Below are 17,840 nucleotides of genomic sequence, written 5' to 3'. Positions count from 1 at the left end.
TTTTCATATATTTGTTGATTGATTGTATATCATCTTCTGAGAAGTGCCTTGGCCCATTTAATGATTGGATTATTTGTTTTTTTGGCGCTAAGATTTTTGAGTTCATTATATATCCTAGAGATTAGTACTGTATCTGATGTGCATGTGGTAAAAATTTGCTCCCATTCTACAGGCTCTCTATTCATTCACTTCACTGATTGATTGTTTCTTTTGCTGAGAAGAAGTTTTTTAGTATGAATCCATCCCATTTATTGATTCTTGATTTTAATTCTTGTGCTATAGGAGTCTTATTAAGGAAGTCAAGTCCTAATCTGACGTAATGGAGATTTGGGCCTACTTTTTCTTCTACTTGGTACAGAGTCTCTGGTTTAAATTCTTATGTCCTTGATCCACTTTAAGTTGAGTTTTGTGCATGGTAAGAGATAGGGGCTTAATCTCATTTTGTTGCATATGAATTTTCAGTTTTCCCAGCACCATTTGTTGAAGAGGCTATCTTTTCTCCAATATATGTTTTTGACCCTGGGACTCTTGAAGGTTAAAAGCATTTTAAGGTCCCTGCTAAGATAGATTCACAGACTCCTGATTTTTCTGTTCATGTTTGTTGTGAGACCTCCTCCTTCTACCAAGAAACATGGCCCTGTATGTTCAAAAACCACAGAGTGGCACAGAAGAGAGCAAGCCAGCACGAACACCTGCTCACCTGTGTATTGTAAGTCTCTCATTCTGAGGATGGAAGCAGGTCTCCCCTCCAGGACCAGGCATGAGCAAAACTATCTAAGAATGCTCAGGTGGGGCCCAGCTGCCAGCTCACAGCTATCCAGCCACTCCCAGGCTTTCATGGCATTGGGCTCCCATGCCAGCACCCTTGGTCCGCTTCCACCTCAGCACTGCCCATGAGGACAGTGGTCACCCTTGATTTCTGCCAAGCATGTGCCAGTATGAGCAGACGATTTTCTATAAATAATATTTTTAAACAATATTACTTTTGCTTTATAGAACAGTTTTTCACAAAGTGCCTTCTCTCCATTACCTCATCTGATCCTCATCATGTCCTATTGGTGATGTTGGGATTATTGCTTATAGTTGAGGGAACCAAGACACAGCAAGGTTCAGGTGCCAGATGTGAAAAGCACATCTGACCTTGAATCCAGAACTCCCTACCAGCCAGTCAGGGCTCTCTGCCTGCTGCTACCTATGTCCTACTCCCATGTAGGTTTGATCTTACTACCAGTTCTCATCCATTCAACCTTAGGCCTGGGTTTCTTGGATTTTCCAGAACCATGTAAAGAAAAGACAGGCAGAACCTTAAGAAAATTTCTCGATCAATCATATCTGTTAGCAAAGGAAGATGTGATATCATGAGTCAAACTCATCCCAGAAAATTAAATTTCTAAAGCTTTCATAAGTTATGGGGATAGACAAATTCAGACTTTGTCTATCCCCATAACAATCAATATCCCATAGTAAACAACTGGGAGGGAGAGATGGAAGACATGGCCTTTGGTGTTTTCCCCTGTGGAGGGAGGAGCATACAAGCATCTCTTTTCTTCTCATGAGTTTCTGGCATCTTGGTGCTTGCCAATGAGCTCTGTTACTAATCCTGTTGGGCCCAGAAGTACCACAGCACTCCTCCAACTTAGTACTGAGTTCACCTCTATCCCTTGAATGCCCCTCACCACCACCCAATATTCATCCAGGAAATGAAGCAAGTGAAAAAGTAAAAGTACAGATAGGGGAGAGGTGAGGAGTGCATCTTTAACCATGTTCCCATCGCCCAAGGAGCCTGGGAAAATTTTCTGAGAACAAAGTTACTGCAAAATGCCACCAGGTGCACCTATTCCTTGATAAGGAAAGGATGGTACATTAGGGGAGTTGTAATCTTCCTTACCTTTTCTTGCCAGAGGGATGATAAGCCCTGGGGGTATCACCATCTGCCAGGCTGCTTGCCCAGTCTGTGTCAACAACACCCTCTTTGAGAGTACCAGCATCCGTGCTGCCCAAGGGAGGGTCAAGATGCCACACAGTTGACCAGCTGCCACAGGGAGGGGAATAGCCTTCTCTTATACACATAGCTTGGTTCTCTGGCACTGTTTGGGACGGGGAGGAGCACTACTGTCTTTTAGGAGTGAATTATTTAGCATATGTCTTAGTTTATTTGTGCTCCTATAACAAAAATCTGAGACTGGCTAATTTATAAAGAATGGAAATTTGTTTTTTCATAGTCTGGAGACTGGGAGGTCCAAGATGAAGGAGTTGGCATTTGGCACCTATGAAGTCTGTTCTCTTTGCTTCCAGGATGGCACCTGTTGCTGCGTCACTGCCATTCTTCATATGGCAAAAAGGGAGATTGGAGCAAAGGGCCCTGACTAGTTCCACTGATGTCTTTTTTTTTTTTTTTAATATACTGGTGATTGAACCCACAGGCACTTACCATTGACCTATATTCCCAGTCCTTCTTTTAAAATTTTTATTTGTTAGTTTTGAGATAGGGTCTCTCTAAGTTCCCCAGGCTGGCCTTGAACTTGCAATCCTCCTGCCTCAGCCTCCTGAATATCTGGGTTACAGGTTTGTGCCACCAGGCTCAGCTCACTAAACTACTCTTGAGGAATCTGTTCTCATGACTTAATCACTTCTCAAAAGTCCCCACCTCGGGACTGCAAATTGGTGCGGCCAATTTGGAAAGCAGTATGGAGATTTCTTGGAAAGCTCGGAATGGAACCACCATTTGACCCAGCTATTCCCCTACTCGGTCTATTCCCTAAAGACCTAAAAAGAGCACACTATAGGGACACTGCTACATCCATGTTCATAGCAGCACAATTCACAATAGCAAGACTGTGGAACCAACCTAGATGCCCTTCAATAGACGAATGGATAAAAAAAAATGTGGCATTTATACACAATGGAGTATTACTCTGCATTAAAAAATGACAAAACCATAGAATTTGGAGGGAAATGGATGGCATTAGAGCAGATTATGCTAAGTGAAGCTAGCCAATCCCTTAAAAACAAATGCCAAATGTCTTCTTTGATATAAGGAGAGTAACTAAGAACAGAGTAGGGACGAAGAGCATGAGAAGAAGATTAACATTAAACAGGGATGAGAGGTGGGAGGGAAAGGGAGAGAGAAGGGAAATTGCATGTAAATGGAAGGAGACCCTCAGGGGTATACAAAATTACATACAAGAGGAAGTGAGGGGAAAGGGGGAAAAATATAAGGGGGAGAAATGAATTACAGTAGAGGGGGTAGAGAGAGAAGAGGGGAGGGGAGGCGGGGAGGGGGGATAGTAGAGGATAGGAAAGGCAGCAGAATACAACAGACATTAGTATGGCAATATGTAAATCAATGGATGTGCAACTGATGTGATTCTGCAATCTGTATTCGGGGTAAAAATGGGAGTTCATATCCCACTTGAATCAAAGTGTGAAATATGATATATCAAGAACTATGTAATGTTTTGAACAACCAACAATAAAAATTAATAAAAAAAAAAAAGAATTTCAGGCCAAGAGAAAACAAAACAACAACAAAAAAAGTCCCCACCTCTTCATACTGTTGTGTTGAGGGTTAAGTTCAAATGTGACTTTGGAGGGGAAACCAACATTCTAACCATAACAGTAAATGCTAGATTCTTTTTGGTTCAAGATTACATAACCATGATAAAGACACCAAATAAGGGAGAGTGAGACATTCTAGTTCTACAGGTAATAAAACTGACACTGAATGCTTCCTAGGTACAGGCACTGTCCTAATAATTTTATATGTATTAATTTGCTTACTTCTCACTCTGACCTGTGGGACATATATTTTACTATTCCCAATTTACACTTGAGGTGACTTGGGATCTGGATCTGCTGTGGGGTACACAGCTACTAAGAAGTAGAGCTGAGATTCCCAACTGCTCTGCCACTTTGGGGGGCTTTCCAAACATTGCATCTCTGCCTTCTGCCTTAGTCTCTGCTGTGCTTTGGTTTCCTAGTGCATCACAGCCTCGTGGAGTTTTACTTGCAGGAGCCAAGAATAAAAGACACAAGCATCAAGATCACCTTTGTTAGCAGCAATGTCACCTCCTCAGTCAAGATCACCATGTACGTAAGTGTCCCACGTGGCTGACCCCTCTCCTCAGGAGTTGCCTTTACATTGTCCAAGTGTACACACTCCAAACATCCCAGGTCAGGCTGAGATTGCCAAGAGTTGGACCTAGAGGACACAGCTGGTGCAGCACCTATGTAGACTGACCCATAGACGCATTCTGGGGAAATGTCCCAGGTTAGTACGGTTAGTATGGGATTCGTACAGGTCCAAGCATAGGGTATTCAGATGACAAGGCAAGCAGGCAGCAGTAATGGGATGTCCCAACAGGTGGTTAGAACATAGGAATCAGGTCCCTAATAGGAAACAGTGCTCAGGAATCCAGGCAGGTAGGAAGGCCTCAGTCACTAGCCCAGGGAAGGTTGGCCAGAGTTTGGGGAGCACCCAGGATTTTGGCAGCAAGTCAGTGAGCTGAGTACTTTCTATTGGATCAATTCAAGGTCATGGTATTTCTAGAAGGGTGTTTGCCTCACCTCTCCAGAACACTGGTAGGTCCGTCAACAGTGGCAGAGTGATGTCAATGATGCACAGTCCTGGCTGTGTCTTAGAATCGCCTGGAGAACTTTTAAAATGGGGTCCACCCCACCAAAGTTCACCCCAGATGAACCACACAGCCAAAGCTCTATGAGTGAGTCTAATGGACATCCACAGGTTAGTGCCTCCTCCCGAAAAGATTTACATGAATTTTGAAGATGGCCACCAGAACATGTTAGCTTCTGCCTTCAATTTTTTGAATTTTTAATCTTTAAGATCAAAATTGGGGATGGGGCTTCCAAGGAGAAAGTATGTTCTTTTTCCTACAATCTTTAGCTTTGAGCAACACCAACATTAACTTTGAATTGTAGAATTTACCAGAGTCAAGTTCCCAAATTACTCACACAAAGCATCTTTTGTATTCCTTCTATTTTGTAGGCTCCTCAATCTAAGCAGTTTCTTAAAAAGAACAATCTTATTTTTTCTCTAACGTATTTCAAAACACTTTAAAGAGTAGGGAATTTTTAAACAGTTATACAGTATCTTCCCTCAAAAGGAAAAAACAAACTATATGCTTAACCTCAGACCAAAAGATATGTCATCACTGCCAAGGAAAGAGAAATTGGGCTGGTGAGGAAGGACCCACCCTGCTACTGGTGTGGAAGCGACCATGGCCCTTCTTTCCCTCTTTCTGCCCCAGAGCCCAGGGAGGAACAGAAAGGGTGGGCAGACCAGACCAGGGCCCAGGAGGCAAGTTCTTTCCCTCTACCCTTGTGCAGTCCTTGCTGTCCTTCTTCCTGACTCCCCAACATCATACCCTCAGGACTCTTCTGGAAGGGCTGAGCCTTGTTCTAAATTTGATGACTTTCATGGAAGGCCTCTGCTTCCACACTTGGATCTTACCATCTCTGGCCTTTATCTAAGGTCCCACAGCCCTTTTTGAAGCACTCCACCAGGCTGGGCACTTCATAATCTGCCTGCATCTTTGTCTCATTCTCCTTCCTCAACTTTGTCACTGATGAGGTGGTGCCTGCATCTTGTACACTGATGGGGAAACTGAGGGCAAGGCCCAAAGAGTGGATTAAGAGAGACCTGGGCATTTTCACTCTGGGCCTTCTAGGTGGAAGTCCAACTGTTCTGAACACTGTGGTTCGAGCTCATGGTGGCCCATGGGGAAGCTGGGATTTATACTTAGGACTGTGTGAATCCAGGGCTACCTTGCTAGGTTAGGTCACTTGTCCAAAGCCAGACAGCTTAGAAGAGACAAAACCTGGGGTCCACCCCAGCTCTGTCTGACTTCAAGACCTATTTTGTTGTTGTTATTATTGTTTTTCCATCCGTACATTCATACCTGGCTTAATGCAGAGTACCCTTACACTATATTCTTTGAAGTGAGGGGCCCTAAAAGAGGATTTCTATTTTCAAATAGTTGCATCTTAAAGTAAAGCTCTTCTCTACTTGTGAATCCAAGAGTAAGGGACATTTTTCCAGATATGAAATTCTAAGAATTCTATTTTGCCACAGGGTCTACTCTTTTATTCTCAAAAATCAAGAAGTATTTCTTGAGTCACGGTCAAGACTGAAAATGTGTGGGTAGAGGGGCTGGTGAAGTAATACAAAGGACCATGGTTCCCACCTTCAAGGAGTTAGTCCCTTTTTGCATGACAACCAGCCAGTGTGATCAGCAAAGTCCTATCACAGCCAAAGAGGAAGCGAAGCAGAAAGTACCACAGACATTCACTTTCCCTTTCCCTGCCCCTAGACCTGGACAGCAACTCCGGGGAAGAGGAGTCATAGCCCACCCTGAGCCACAGTGCCAGATAAAACAAGTGAAATTAAAGTTTCAGGCTTCCAGCCGGGTTTGGAATAAAAATAAGAGTACCATCGTTGGGAAGTTCTGCATGGCTCCTCTGCCCGTCAATGACAGGTGAGCCCCCGTACCCAACCCCACCCCAGACACACACACACACACACACAAAACAACACACCAAGCAACCACCCCTCCCTTAGGTGCATTGCTTGTTGACATTCAATTTTACCATGACATTTACCATTTTAGCAGCAGAGAGGACAAAAACCCAGGGTTTTCCTGAAGTTCCCTAATGGGACCTCTAAGGTTGGGGATGTTAGGAAGGATGACAAGGAGGGTGGGATAAGAAGCAAGAAAAGGAGGATGGGCTTTGATTCCCCACCCCCACTTCAATATAAGAAACTCTCCTTTATCTGCTTTATGTGTTTGGTATCCATGTAAGGTTTTATTGGAGCAACATTTTCTCATTGCCTATTTCCTCCTTCTTAGCCTCCACTTCAAGTGTGTCTCTGGTACAGTCATGGCTATGGATCTGGAATCCACATTCCCTTTCCCCTTCCTCTAGCAGGCATTTATATTATTTGTATTACCACCCCTGGACACTTGGAGGGCAAGGATAGGCTCCATTGTAGAAGACTGTAAACTCCTGTCACTGGACATCATGGGAACACAGAGACAAATAATTGACAGCCCTCTTTCTTCACCAACCAAGAAACTGCCTCCTGTTGCTCTTCTCTTGCAGTAAAAATACAGTCTGTCTGCCTGAGCCAGTGAACTTACAAGCAAGTGTGTCTGTTTCTCATGACCTGAAAATAGCCTGTGGATAGCATAAACGTGGGTAGGACACCTCCCTGGACTTTTTTTTGAGGAAAATATGGTGAAGGACATGTATATGTGTATGCAACATATGCTAGACTATTGCTACTAACGAGGAAGGTCAAATTCTTGATTATATTCCTCATAATTAGTTTCTATGTAGGGGAGATGACTCATTTTACAGAACTTGGTCCCCACTGCCGATCTGAAAAGCTCACATGGATGCCATTTCAGCTTCCCTATTCCTACGTAACTGCAATTGCCTCACATCCTTGGGCATCTATACTTAGGATGCCATTGAAACAGAGAAGTTTTTTTTTTTTAATAAAACATCATGGAATTTCTGAATCATTTAAATATTTTATTGGAATGGAAATCCCCTTATGTAGAAAAAAAATGATTTATAGTTTATGGGATTGGAGAAGACAGTAGATATTGAATCTCTATATTAAAATAGCAACTGAAAATTAGTTGGAACAAAAGAGGGGATGAAGAGTGGGGATGGGGAGGGTGCCACTGACCATCTCGGTGCCTCCTTTGGGTCTCTGGAAGGTCTGGAGGATTTTGATCTTTGTAAATAACCTTGTTACCAGTCATAGTCCATCAAAAAAATATAAAAAATAAAATAAAATAAACAAACAAAACCAGATGGCGAGCTCAAATTAAAAGTACTGTTTTCAATCATCCTTTGTGGGGAAGCAGTTTTCTGGGGCTAGTGGCATGGGGGCTGCTGAGACATGGGGCCTGAAGATGCAAGGAGAGAGCACCTGAGCCTGGAAGCAGAGGGGGCTGGGAACAGCCAGTCCTCCGGGGAGGAAGCGATTCCTGACCTCACTTTTCTGGCTCCTTCATCCTCTTGCTCATCCTACCCATTGAATGACCCTCAACTGGAAGCCAGAAGACAAGAAACACCTCAGTGTGGCCCAAACAGGTCCAGGGCAAACATCAGGACAAAGATGGGTGGGGATGGGTAGGGTGGGTTAAAAATGTTTGGGAAACAAACACATATGATATTCACCTTCACCACCATTCCTCCTAGATTCTTCTCTTTAACTATTTTAAAAACTGAAATAAATATTCTTTAAAAGGAAACTGCTGACTTGTTGATTCTCCCTCCATACCAAAGTTGGGCAGAATGACGTAAGCAGCAGGCTGCAGTTACTCCCCTGGGCCACTCACCCAGGGCAGCTGAAGCCAGAGCTTCCGCCTTTCTAAGCTGTGGAAATAAGCAGATGGCCAGGTGATGCAATGTGAATATTAGCCCACAGGCTTAATTATCTTCATGGTCACAGCCAATAGATGATGACACATCTGAAGAACCCACATGTTCCCCAATACGTAGGCTTGGAATTTTCTATTTTTTCAAAACCAAAAAAACTCTCCTCCTTCATTTTCCTTGCTGCTTGTTGCTTTTCTTCCAAGTGTGGATAAATCATATTACCCTTTTGTGATCAAAATTATGTCCCACGATGTTGACATTGAGGTTAAAATGACCTGACCTGCTTTTCTCTGACCTCATACTTTTCATTTTGCTTTTGGGCATAGCTGGGGGTGTTTCTTCATTAATAGCTTCTTATTTTAAAGCAGCACTAAATCCACTCATATGTTATTTTTCTCCCCATAAGAAATGTTAGATTATTACCTTAAATGGAAAAAAAAAAACAGCTTCCCATATAAATTAATCCTAGAAATAAATACAATGAGAACACGACAATGTTTAAAATTCCAACTAAATATTGTGATCTGCCAAAGGCTCTAAGCCCCAGGACTATTTTTTTCCCCTAATTATAAAGGGAAGGTTGGCAAGTACAAGAGATGTTACAAATTTATCCACAATGAATGAGATTTTCTTCTATTTGTAACAGTAGATTAAAAGAAAATGAAACATGCAAGATTGCTTACTGTGGGGTTTAATGTTATTTAATGGTGGGTCTGTGTGCCACTAACAGTTAACTTGTGCAGAGTACATGCCCTCACTATAGGAAACCTGACTTGAGTAGGTAGGATGTCTGTGGGGTTAGGAATAGTAGGAAGTTAATCGTAACTCTGCTCCATGATAGGCCAAAGGCAGAGTTTGGATGGCTCTCCACACCCACATTGCTCACAGGACTCTGCTAAGACATTTTCATGAGCAGAGACTATTATTTACTTATTATATTATTATTTATTTGACAGAAACAATTCAGTCAAAAGTCAGATTCACCACCAAATTCAAGACACACTGCTGAAACTGCAAAGCAACTTGACCCTGGAAAGCCACACAATAAGAAGAGTTGATACTGCATAGCTTTCTATTATGCTCCAGGTAATTGAGTGTTTCACACCTGCTAAAATTTTATCCTTCCACAAGCCTATGAGAAACATGCAATTAGTATCCCCACTTTACAGATAGAAAAACTGAGCCTGAAGATCTATCAAGATAATAGGACTAGTTAGAAAAGAACCAGGATTCAAATATGAGCTGTCTGGCTCTAGAGTAGGTGATTAACCATTCCTCAAACCAAGCTCAGGAACAGTACACCTTAAACCCATGGAAAAGGAAGCTTCCAACAATGGAAGCCTCCAGGACTGGCTACATGATTTTCAGAGAGAACTGCAAAATGAAGATCTGTGCTCTTTGCAAAATAATAATAATTAAAAAAATAAAAAAATTAAGAATTCAAGATGATGATAGCACATTAGGAAACAAATTGTGGGCCCTTCAAAATGTAGGGCCCAGTGTAATGGCACAGGTACATGTTCAGGAAGCCAGTCCTGCAGCCAGCTGAGACACAGCCACTATTAATGCCCAGATGCACTGGACAGCTCAGTCAAACTTGTGTAGTGTAACTGAGTCTAGATCCAGACAAAGCTTCAGTTGGCTAAGGAAGTCAGTTGTAAAGGATGAAAAAATCAGTCAGGCGCAGTGGTGCATGTCTGTAATCCCAGCGGCTTGGGAGGCTGAGACAGGAGGACCGCAAGTTCAAAGCCAGTTTCAGCAAAAAGCAAGATGCTAAACAACTCAGTGAGACTCTGACTCTAAATAAAATACAAAAAAAAATAGGGTTGGGGAGGGAGGTGGCTCAATGGTCAAGAGCCCCTGAGGTAAATCCTCAGTACCTGCTCCCCCACCAAAACAAAGGATGAATAAAAATCAAAGTTGTAGGGCCTTTGGGAGGGGTACAAGTGTTTCATCCGATGTTCAGATTCTGGGGTCTTCCAGTGTCAAGCACCACTTGATTTTTAGGCAAACCATAAGGCTTTTTAGCCCTTTCTACACTAGAGACTGAGAGAGTTTGGTCCCCACAAGTACAGCACTGTGACAGGTGGGAGGAAGCCCATCTCCATTTGCATTTTGGGACCATCTTTCTCAACATGTGGGGTAATGGATGTCTAGGGCACATTGACCAGGAAGAAAGTGGCTTCCTGACATCTTTTGATGTCTGATGATGAGAACGGACAGAGGAAAGACCTTCCAGCTATGTCTTACAGCTTTGAGGTCACCTAGGTTCTGTGGGGTGGTAAACAGTGAGGAGGCTGCTTCTAAAGAGCAGGGCGGGCAGCTTCCACAAAGGAAATCCAGCTGAAATTTTGTCGATCTTTTCTAAGAAGCAACTTTTGGTTTTCTAGAATCTATTTCATTACTGTTCACTCTAATCTTTAATATTTTCTTCCTTGATTGGATATTTTCCCACAATTTTTAAAATAGAAAAAGCCAAGCTTATGACTTGACTCTTATTTTCACTTTTGTCAAAAGGCAAAAGATTCTTCATGGCTGACTGCCCCAAAATGATAGTGTCATGGGATCACAGAGAGTTCTGGGGAAAAGATAATTGGTTAATAAGACAAATGTTATTCTGCTACATACAAATTACTTATTTTTCACTTCTGGACTCAAATATCTTTTCAGGAGACAAATTTGGAATGGAATTTCCCCTAAAATAACCCTCAATAAAATCGGAGATATAGAATGCACTAATTTTCTCACTAAAATCTGAACCCCTAGTGGTGGTTTGGTAGGCCTCCTCCTTTGGAATTCCTAGAGGAAGACCATTGTCTAAAAATCATATTCCTCAGGACAGAAGTTTAGAGTGCTCTAGGAGAGGCCAAAACATTTTGGGGTGTCTTTTGAGCTCAAAGATCATTCTTTCTCTGAGAACTGACCCCTGTCTAGGATGGGTTTACTGTAGGACCTTGTCCTTAGCCTTAGTTGATTGGACTAGCAGTGGACACTTGAGCTTGACCAGTTATATTTCTCTTGTAAACTTGAAATTGTGACTAAGGCAACCAGTCCTTCTCTTCAGGTAACTGGAATTCTTATATGAACTTGAGAACTGAGGGTAGTTATAATTCCCCATATAATATAGAATTTAGAAACAGGGAAGGCTGATATGTAAGGAAAGAGAAACATGTTAAAGGTCTCCTGAGAGAAACAGAAAGATGATGTTGGGTTCCCTGATGCCTTTCTATTTCCCTGGTCTAGTCCCAAATTGAAACTTAGTGGCAGTTCTAATCTTGGATTCCCTAAGACAGCCCTGTGTCCTTATAATGAATCCCCCTTTGCTTCATCAAATTATCATTATCAAAAAATAATAAAATTTTCTGAGCATTTAGTATGTGCCAGGGAGGGTTCCAATCACTTTACCTAGATTATTTTATGTAATACTCCCAATAATTCCATGCAGTACTTCATTTTACATATTAAAAAACTGAAGAACATAAAAATTAAGTAACTTGCCCATGACATGCAGCTAGCACTGGATGAAAATCAGGATTCGTGCCAGGACGGTCAGACTTGGGAGCCTGGGCTCTCACTACTGTGTTAGACAGCTCGGCCTGTTCAAGTCATCATCAAGTACTTGCAACCAAAATGTCTTATCTAAATGAAGATCTCTTCAGCCTGAACCCACTCTGTCTAACTAAAATTATCTTCCATTTTCTCCAAGGTGCTGAAGACTGTAGTTACCTAAAACATACTATAGTCTACGTCTCCTCCACGATTTTGCTCTCCCCTGCCCACTTCCCAGTTCTGTGTCCTGATGTCATTTCAGTCGGTACTTATGGTGCATTTCAGTAGTGGTCAATAGCTTACTGCATCCATGCTTTCAGGGTGAGATATAAGGAGCTTAGAAGCAGAGCTATTTTCTCTTTCTCATAGGAAGAATGCAAGAAAAGCCACTTGAATTGGATTAAAGAGAGTAATCTTAATCATGGAAACAAAGGCAGCGAAAGGAGTTCAGGCATAAGAGAGTCTTTACTTTAAAGGATCAGGTGATGTCTTTTCTATGTCTTTTCCATTTTCTAGAATGGTCTTCATTTATTAATCTTTAAAATCTCACTTGCCAGTGTTGCATTTCAACATTGTAAGTCTCTATAGGAAGAAATCACAGTGGTAAATAAAAGATATTCTATTAAAACATAAAATTTCCTTAATTGCTGAATTTTCAATGAACCCTTGACCTTCTTTTACTGAGTAGTCCCTTTCAAAGCTCAATACTTTGAAAGTGATGTATATGCTTTTCCCCAATCTCAAACATACCCTGACCTCACTCTCAGACACAGCTCAGACCCTGTGATGACCATCACAGTCTTCCCTCCACCTTAGAAAAGGCTGGCTTCTTTCCCTTTGAGGAAAGTTTGGGGGTGATGAGAACACCCCAGTGTCCTAGTTCTTCCATGCTCCTATGAAGGACTTTAAGTCCTCTCCAAGCCTCGATTTTCACCCCTCAGCTATGAAACCATAACTGCTTGCTTTATATATCCATCTAGTATCCTGACAATAGCCCAAACTCAATCCATCCAAAACCAAATCAAGATCTTCCCCTAAGTTGTTCTTCTTCTCCTTGTGTAATAGCCACACCATCACCTAATCACTCAGGCTTGAAGCCTGAGTTATCTCAGACTCAGAACACCACAGTGCTAATTATTTAAAGAAAAAAGTCATTTCCATCTTTCCCCCCAAATATCTGACTTACTTTTAGACACTGTCTCTCAATTTCTTCAAATGTACCTGAGATTCATCTTTTCCTCTCTGTAAGGCTCTGGATTTGGGCTCCAATCTCTGCACTGGTTTTCTTTTCCTGCAGTTTTTCCCCCCCTCTCTGGTCCATTGTTTTACTTGCCAAGATTTTCACTGAATCCCCCTAATGTCCTTAGAATGGGGACTACCTTGACTTCTAAACCAGACTCCAAGAATTTCTGTGGCCAGAAATCAAGATCATTTTTCTTGATTTCTCTCATACTCTTTCCCAAAAGGAAGTTTTTAACCACAGCAGAGTTGATCTTCTAGGATTTTTATCATGCTCTTCAAATAAAAAGTGTAGACTAATCATGGACCCACAGAGTGTTGGGAAAGGAAGTCGCGGCCCAGAAAGATTAAGGGAATTGCCCAGAGTCCAACAGCCACCAGAGAAGAGTACAGCCAGCCTTCCTTTTATATTACACTGCACTTCTAGTCACTTTTGATGACTTTTATTCCTTTTGACATGTGATCACTTTTTGAAGACAAACAAAGGACAGTGTTTATTTGGAAGAAAATAATTCACTTACTCTTCCACTGCTGCCTTGAAACTCTGGTTCTCTGACACCTACTCAGGCCTAAGCCAGTAAACAGATTATTATTTTGGATGTAACTGAAGGGTGGAGAGGTGGAAGGATGTCTAGGTAAATATCCAGGGAAGGGCAGCCCAACAGGTAGAGTCCCCACTCTGCAGCGCTGGGGTCAGACTGCCTCAGCTAAAATGTTCCTTCTCTCTGGTCATCATCATCCTTTCCAACTTTAAAATTCCCAGTGCTCACTCATCCTTCCCGGGAGAGAATTAATAGTCTGTCTCCCCAATCCTGAGATCAGTCCCTTTGACTCTACCCAAAGTTCTATCCAGAACTTGTTCTCAGTCATATTTCTTATCTGGAGAGTACAGAGAAATAGGTAAAACTGGAGACAAGCAATCACAAAACCATCATATTTAGTCACTCATTTGACAAACCTTTGCTGTGTGCCTACTACATGCCAGGCACTATTCTGATGAAAACCCTCTTAAAAATGACTGTAATCCATTGGAGTCTTACTGTGTGCAAAGCGTAGTTTTAAATGCTTTTATAGACATAGCCAAAGCCATAGGTACAGATCCATTGCATTTTTATAGCCTCATGTGATAGGTTTACTTTTGCTTATTACTGTTTTGTTGTTATCATTTTGCTTGGGTTTGATTTTGCTATCTCACATACCAGCAAGTGCAGGTACAGAGCAGTACAAGCGACTAGAAAATGAAACAAAGCCAAGTAGCAGAGCTGAAATTTGAATCCACATGGTCTGACTACAGAGCTTTGTATCTGTGACCCTGTTTCCTTGTTGATAGAACATCCTAACCTGATGCTTACTCACATCACCCCATGGCCTTTAAAAAGAGAAAAACATAAAGCTTTCATTTAACAGATATTGTCTGTAATGTCAAGGTGTCTGGCCACATGCTAGGTGTTGTAAATACAAAATAAGACAAGGACTTTTCCCTTTGGAAGCTTACACAAGAGCAGAAAAATAGTAACAAGAGCTATATGTGCCAGTGTTAGTGGTTTACAATGTACCTTAAAATACACCAGCATAGACTACGCAGTGGTGTGAGTTCATTTTAGCAGCGACCGTAGGGGAGTGATCAATTATCCAAATCAGGAATCAGGGGCAGTCGTCACCTGGCATTTCATCAGAAGCTCACAGTCCAGAGACAATTAATTATCAGCTCAATTATTTTTCTATCCCCATATAAACATCTCAACCCTCAGAATCCCTTAGATTCCAAGGTTCTGAAATTCTGTCTTAACTTGGTATTTTTTTTTAAATGTGTGTGCATGTGCATGTATTTACTAATATAAATATATGCTTTTAGATATTTACTCTTTATCTTTTTATTATGGAAAATTTGAAACACACATAAAATTAGAAAGATAGCATAATGAATTCCTACGTATCATCAACTTCAACAGTGATTAACTTTCATGGATATCTTGCTTTGTCTCCCAGTTTATTTTAATATATAGCTGGGGTTGAGATCACTGATCTAAATGAATAATCACATTGGGATTCCTGCAAACATAGAAGTATGTATTGGTTACAGAGAAACCAGGAAGGGGGGCAATGAATGCTGACCACAGAGAGAAAAGAAGAGACTTCCATGTCTCCTCCCTGGCTCCTGGGGTCTTGAAGGCCACAGCTGGCTCTGATATCTGGGATCCCAAGCAGAGATGCTTCTCTAGAGGGGCCAGATGACCCAGGTCAGGAGCTGGAATCATGAACCTGCACACATATGAAAATTGGAAGTCTTCTCAAATATTAAAGTGGATTTACTAGGTTAGATCAAGTACAGTGAGAGAGTTTAAAAATATTTTTTTGAAGAAAAAATAGTTGTTAGTTTAGGTAGTATTATAATGCCAGATTCATGGGACCCCAATAGACCTCCAGGAACTGAATCTGATGCAAGCACACAAGAGTCTTTATTGCAAGCGAGAGCCTGGACTCACAACCGTTCCCGAAGCAGCCGTCCCAGGGAATGAGTCCTGGTCCTTTGTCTAGTGAGATTTTATAGGTTTTTTGGGGGATACTCTATGCATCACAACATTACACAGCAAATCATTCCAAACCATGGGAAAGTCAAACAACAACTCTTAACATTGATTAGCACATTCATTGGCGGGAACAAGTTGGGTAGGGGTGATTGGTTAGTACAAGAGGGGGATTCCTTTGAACTGATTGGTTTAAGCCACGAGGGGTGTATGTGCTAAACTACATGGTTTCCCAACATGTTATCAACCACCATAAACTACTGGGGGGGTCATCTGGCATCCCAGGTATTTTCCCTGTTTCATGCTGATTGGTGGTTGCTAGGGGGTTGCTATGGGTCCTCACCTAGGCTGACTGAGTCAGGGACACCTGGCTCCGCAGATCTCTCTTGTTATTTGCAGACAAACAACTCAGCAGGGTGGTTATCTGCCTAGAAAGGCTCTGTGGGTTTTTCTAAGGACAAGGGTCATGCCCCCTTCCTTAGGACAGGCCTTGAGGTAGAAGCTGCTGTTATTTATTTTCAAAAATGGAGTCACATCAGTTTCTCAGTATGATGGGGGGAATAAGAGAAAACAGAAGATTAGTGAATAGAGAGAAATCAGATTCCAGGAAACTAAATTCAGAGAAAAGAAAACAAAAGAGGATAGTAATTTTCCTCTCAGACACTAGAGGGAGAGGAGAAAGCCAAGCTGCCTATAGGCAGGCGATGGTTGCAGGGGTGGGCATCAGGCCCGATCAACTTGGCAGGTCTTCAAGAAACCATTCAGAAAAACCTCCTTCCTTAGTGACTGAGAGTCCAGGAGAAATGGTCCTAGCTTGACTAGGGGAGCAAGGCAAAAGAAAACTGGAAAGTGGAACTAAAGGTTTCTGAAATCCCAGGTGTTAACCTTCCCCATCTTTAAAGGGTACGTGAATCATTCCACTAAAGCTAGTTAAACTGACATCTAACAATTACCAACTAGATGCCACCCTTGACACCATGTGAGGTGCTGGGACCACAGTAACAGAGCCTCCCAGCACTCAGGTGCCTCAAGAGGGATCCTGGAGACAGCCAGCTGAGGAAGGGGGTCCCTGGGGCCCGCGGAGTCCTGCAGGGAATCAGTCAATGCTGACATGAGTGGAGTGGAGGGTGGGGAGTGGGGGAAGGTAGGGACATTTGCACTAACCTTGAGGGATGAAAAGGATTTCAGGACAGAGGGCAAAGGGCAGTTCCAGGCCCTTGAACAAAGGTTCAGTTTATAGACTGAGTTAATTTTATTTGTGTATTGAGTGTGTCCTGGGCTCACCTAACTAAGAGGAGTGATCTTGTGACAGTGGCAACAGTATGCTGTGTAAGAGAGAACACTTTTGGAAAGGATCATATCAGTGAAGTGAACCAGAAGTAAAATAAAGTCTCAAGATCTTCAGGTAAATTTCTGAGTAGGAGACATGTCAGCTTTTTAATTTAGTGACAATTGAAAGTAAGACTGCTGACAGCATTGCTCACACTTTAGTCCTTAAGATTTGTGTGGGAGTCTGCAGGAACTCAGGATGTCAAGAATATGGAGGGAAGGTGCAGAACCACTGAGATGGGCTCTGCTTCCCTGCCCCCAGTAATTCTTCTCCCCAGGGTCTCTCATGGGGTTTTGCCTCTTTGTTCCCATTGATATCACTTGGTTCCAGACCTAGGCACACACAGGACCACTGACCATTTCCATTGCCTCTTGGCTTTGTTCTCCCTACTCAAGTCCCTCAGAACATGAATATTTCCAACACAGCCACATTCTGCCACATACCCGCCCGTAAGCACTGCATTGAGTGCACCAACTGCCTGCTCATTCTCTACTGCCTTTTGATTAGAGCTTGGATGCCACAGCTGGCCACTCAGAACCATCTATCCCACAGGTCACAGTGGGTTTCTCCACAAACACTTCCTGATCTCAGCAGGAGTAACACCTTCTGCTGAGCTGTAGTTCAGGTAGCGGTTCAGCCACGCCTGCCAGGCTTTCCCCAACCTACTGGCAGGGCTCACGGTTGCATGTGTCAGGGAGCCAGCTTCATCCTGAGTTATTTATGAGCCCATGAATGGATGGCCAGTTAAACAAGAGGCTTAGGAGTCTTCTGAGAAAGATTAA

The 17,840-nt window shown here is 42.4% G+C and overlaps 1 protein-coding gene across 3 annotated transcripts in view; it reads left to right on the top strand.

Annotated features, from left to right (window-relative positions):
* Pla1a (phospholipase A1 member A) overlaps positions 1-7,877 on the top strand; it is a 34,117-nt gene extending 26,240 nt beyond the window's left edge. The window contains exons 9-11 of one of the 3 annotated variants that reach the window (XM_076867633.2): positions 3,981-4,089; positions 6,330-6,494; positions 7,120-7,877. In XM_076867633.2, coding sequence (XP_076723748.2) covers positions 3,981-4,089; positions 6,330-6,494; positions 7,120-7,204 — 359 coding nt within the window. In that variant the 3' untranslated portion in view covers positions 7,205-7,877. The other 2 variants (XM_076867634.2, XM_076867635.2) reach the window with 2 other exon arrangements.
* Positions 7,878-17,840: the final 9,963 nt, after the last annotated feature.

The sequence above is a fragment of the Callospermophilus lateralis genome, chromosome 10, assembly GCF_048772815.1.
Source record: "Callospermophilus lateralis isolate mCalLat2 chromosome 10, mCalLat2.hap1, whole genome shotgun sequence".
NCBI lineage: Eukaryota > Metazoa > Chordata > Mammalia > Rodentia > Sciuridae > Callospermophilus > Callospermophilus lateralis.
This window is presented reverse-complemented; position numbering and strand designations above follow the sequence as displayed.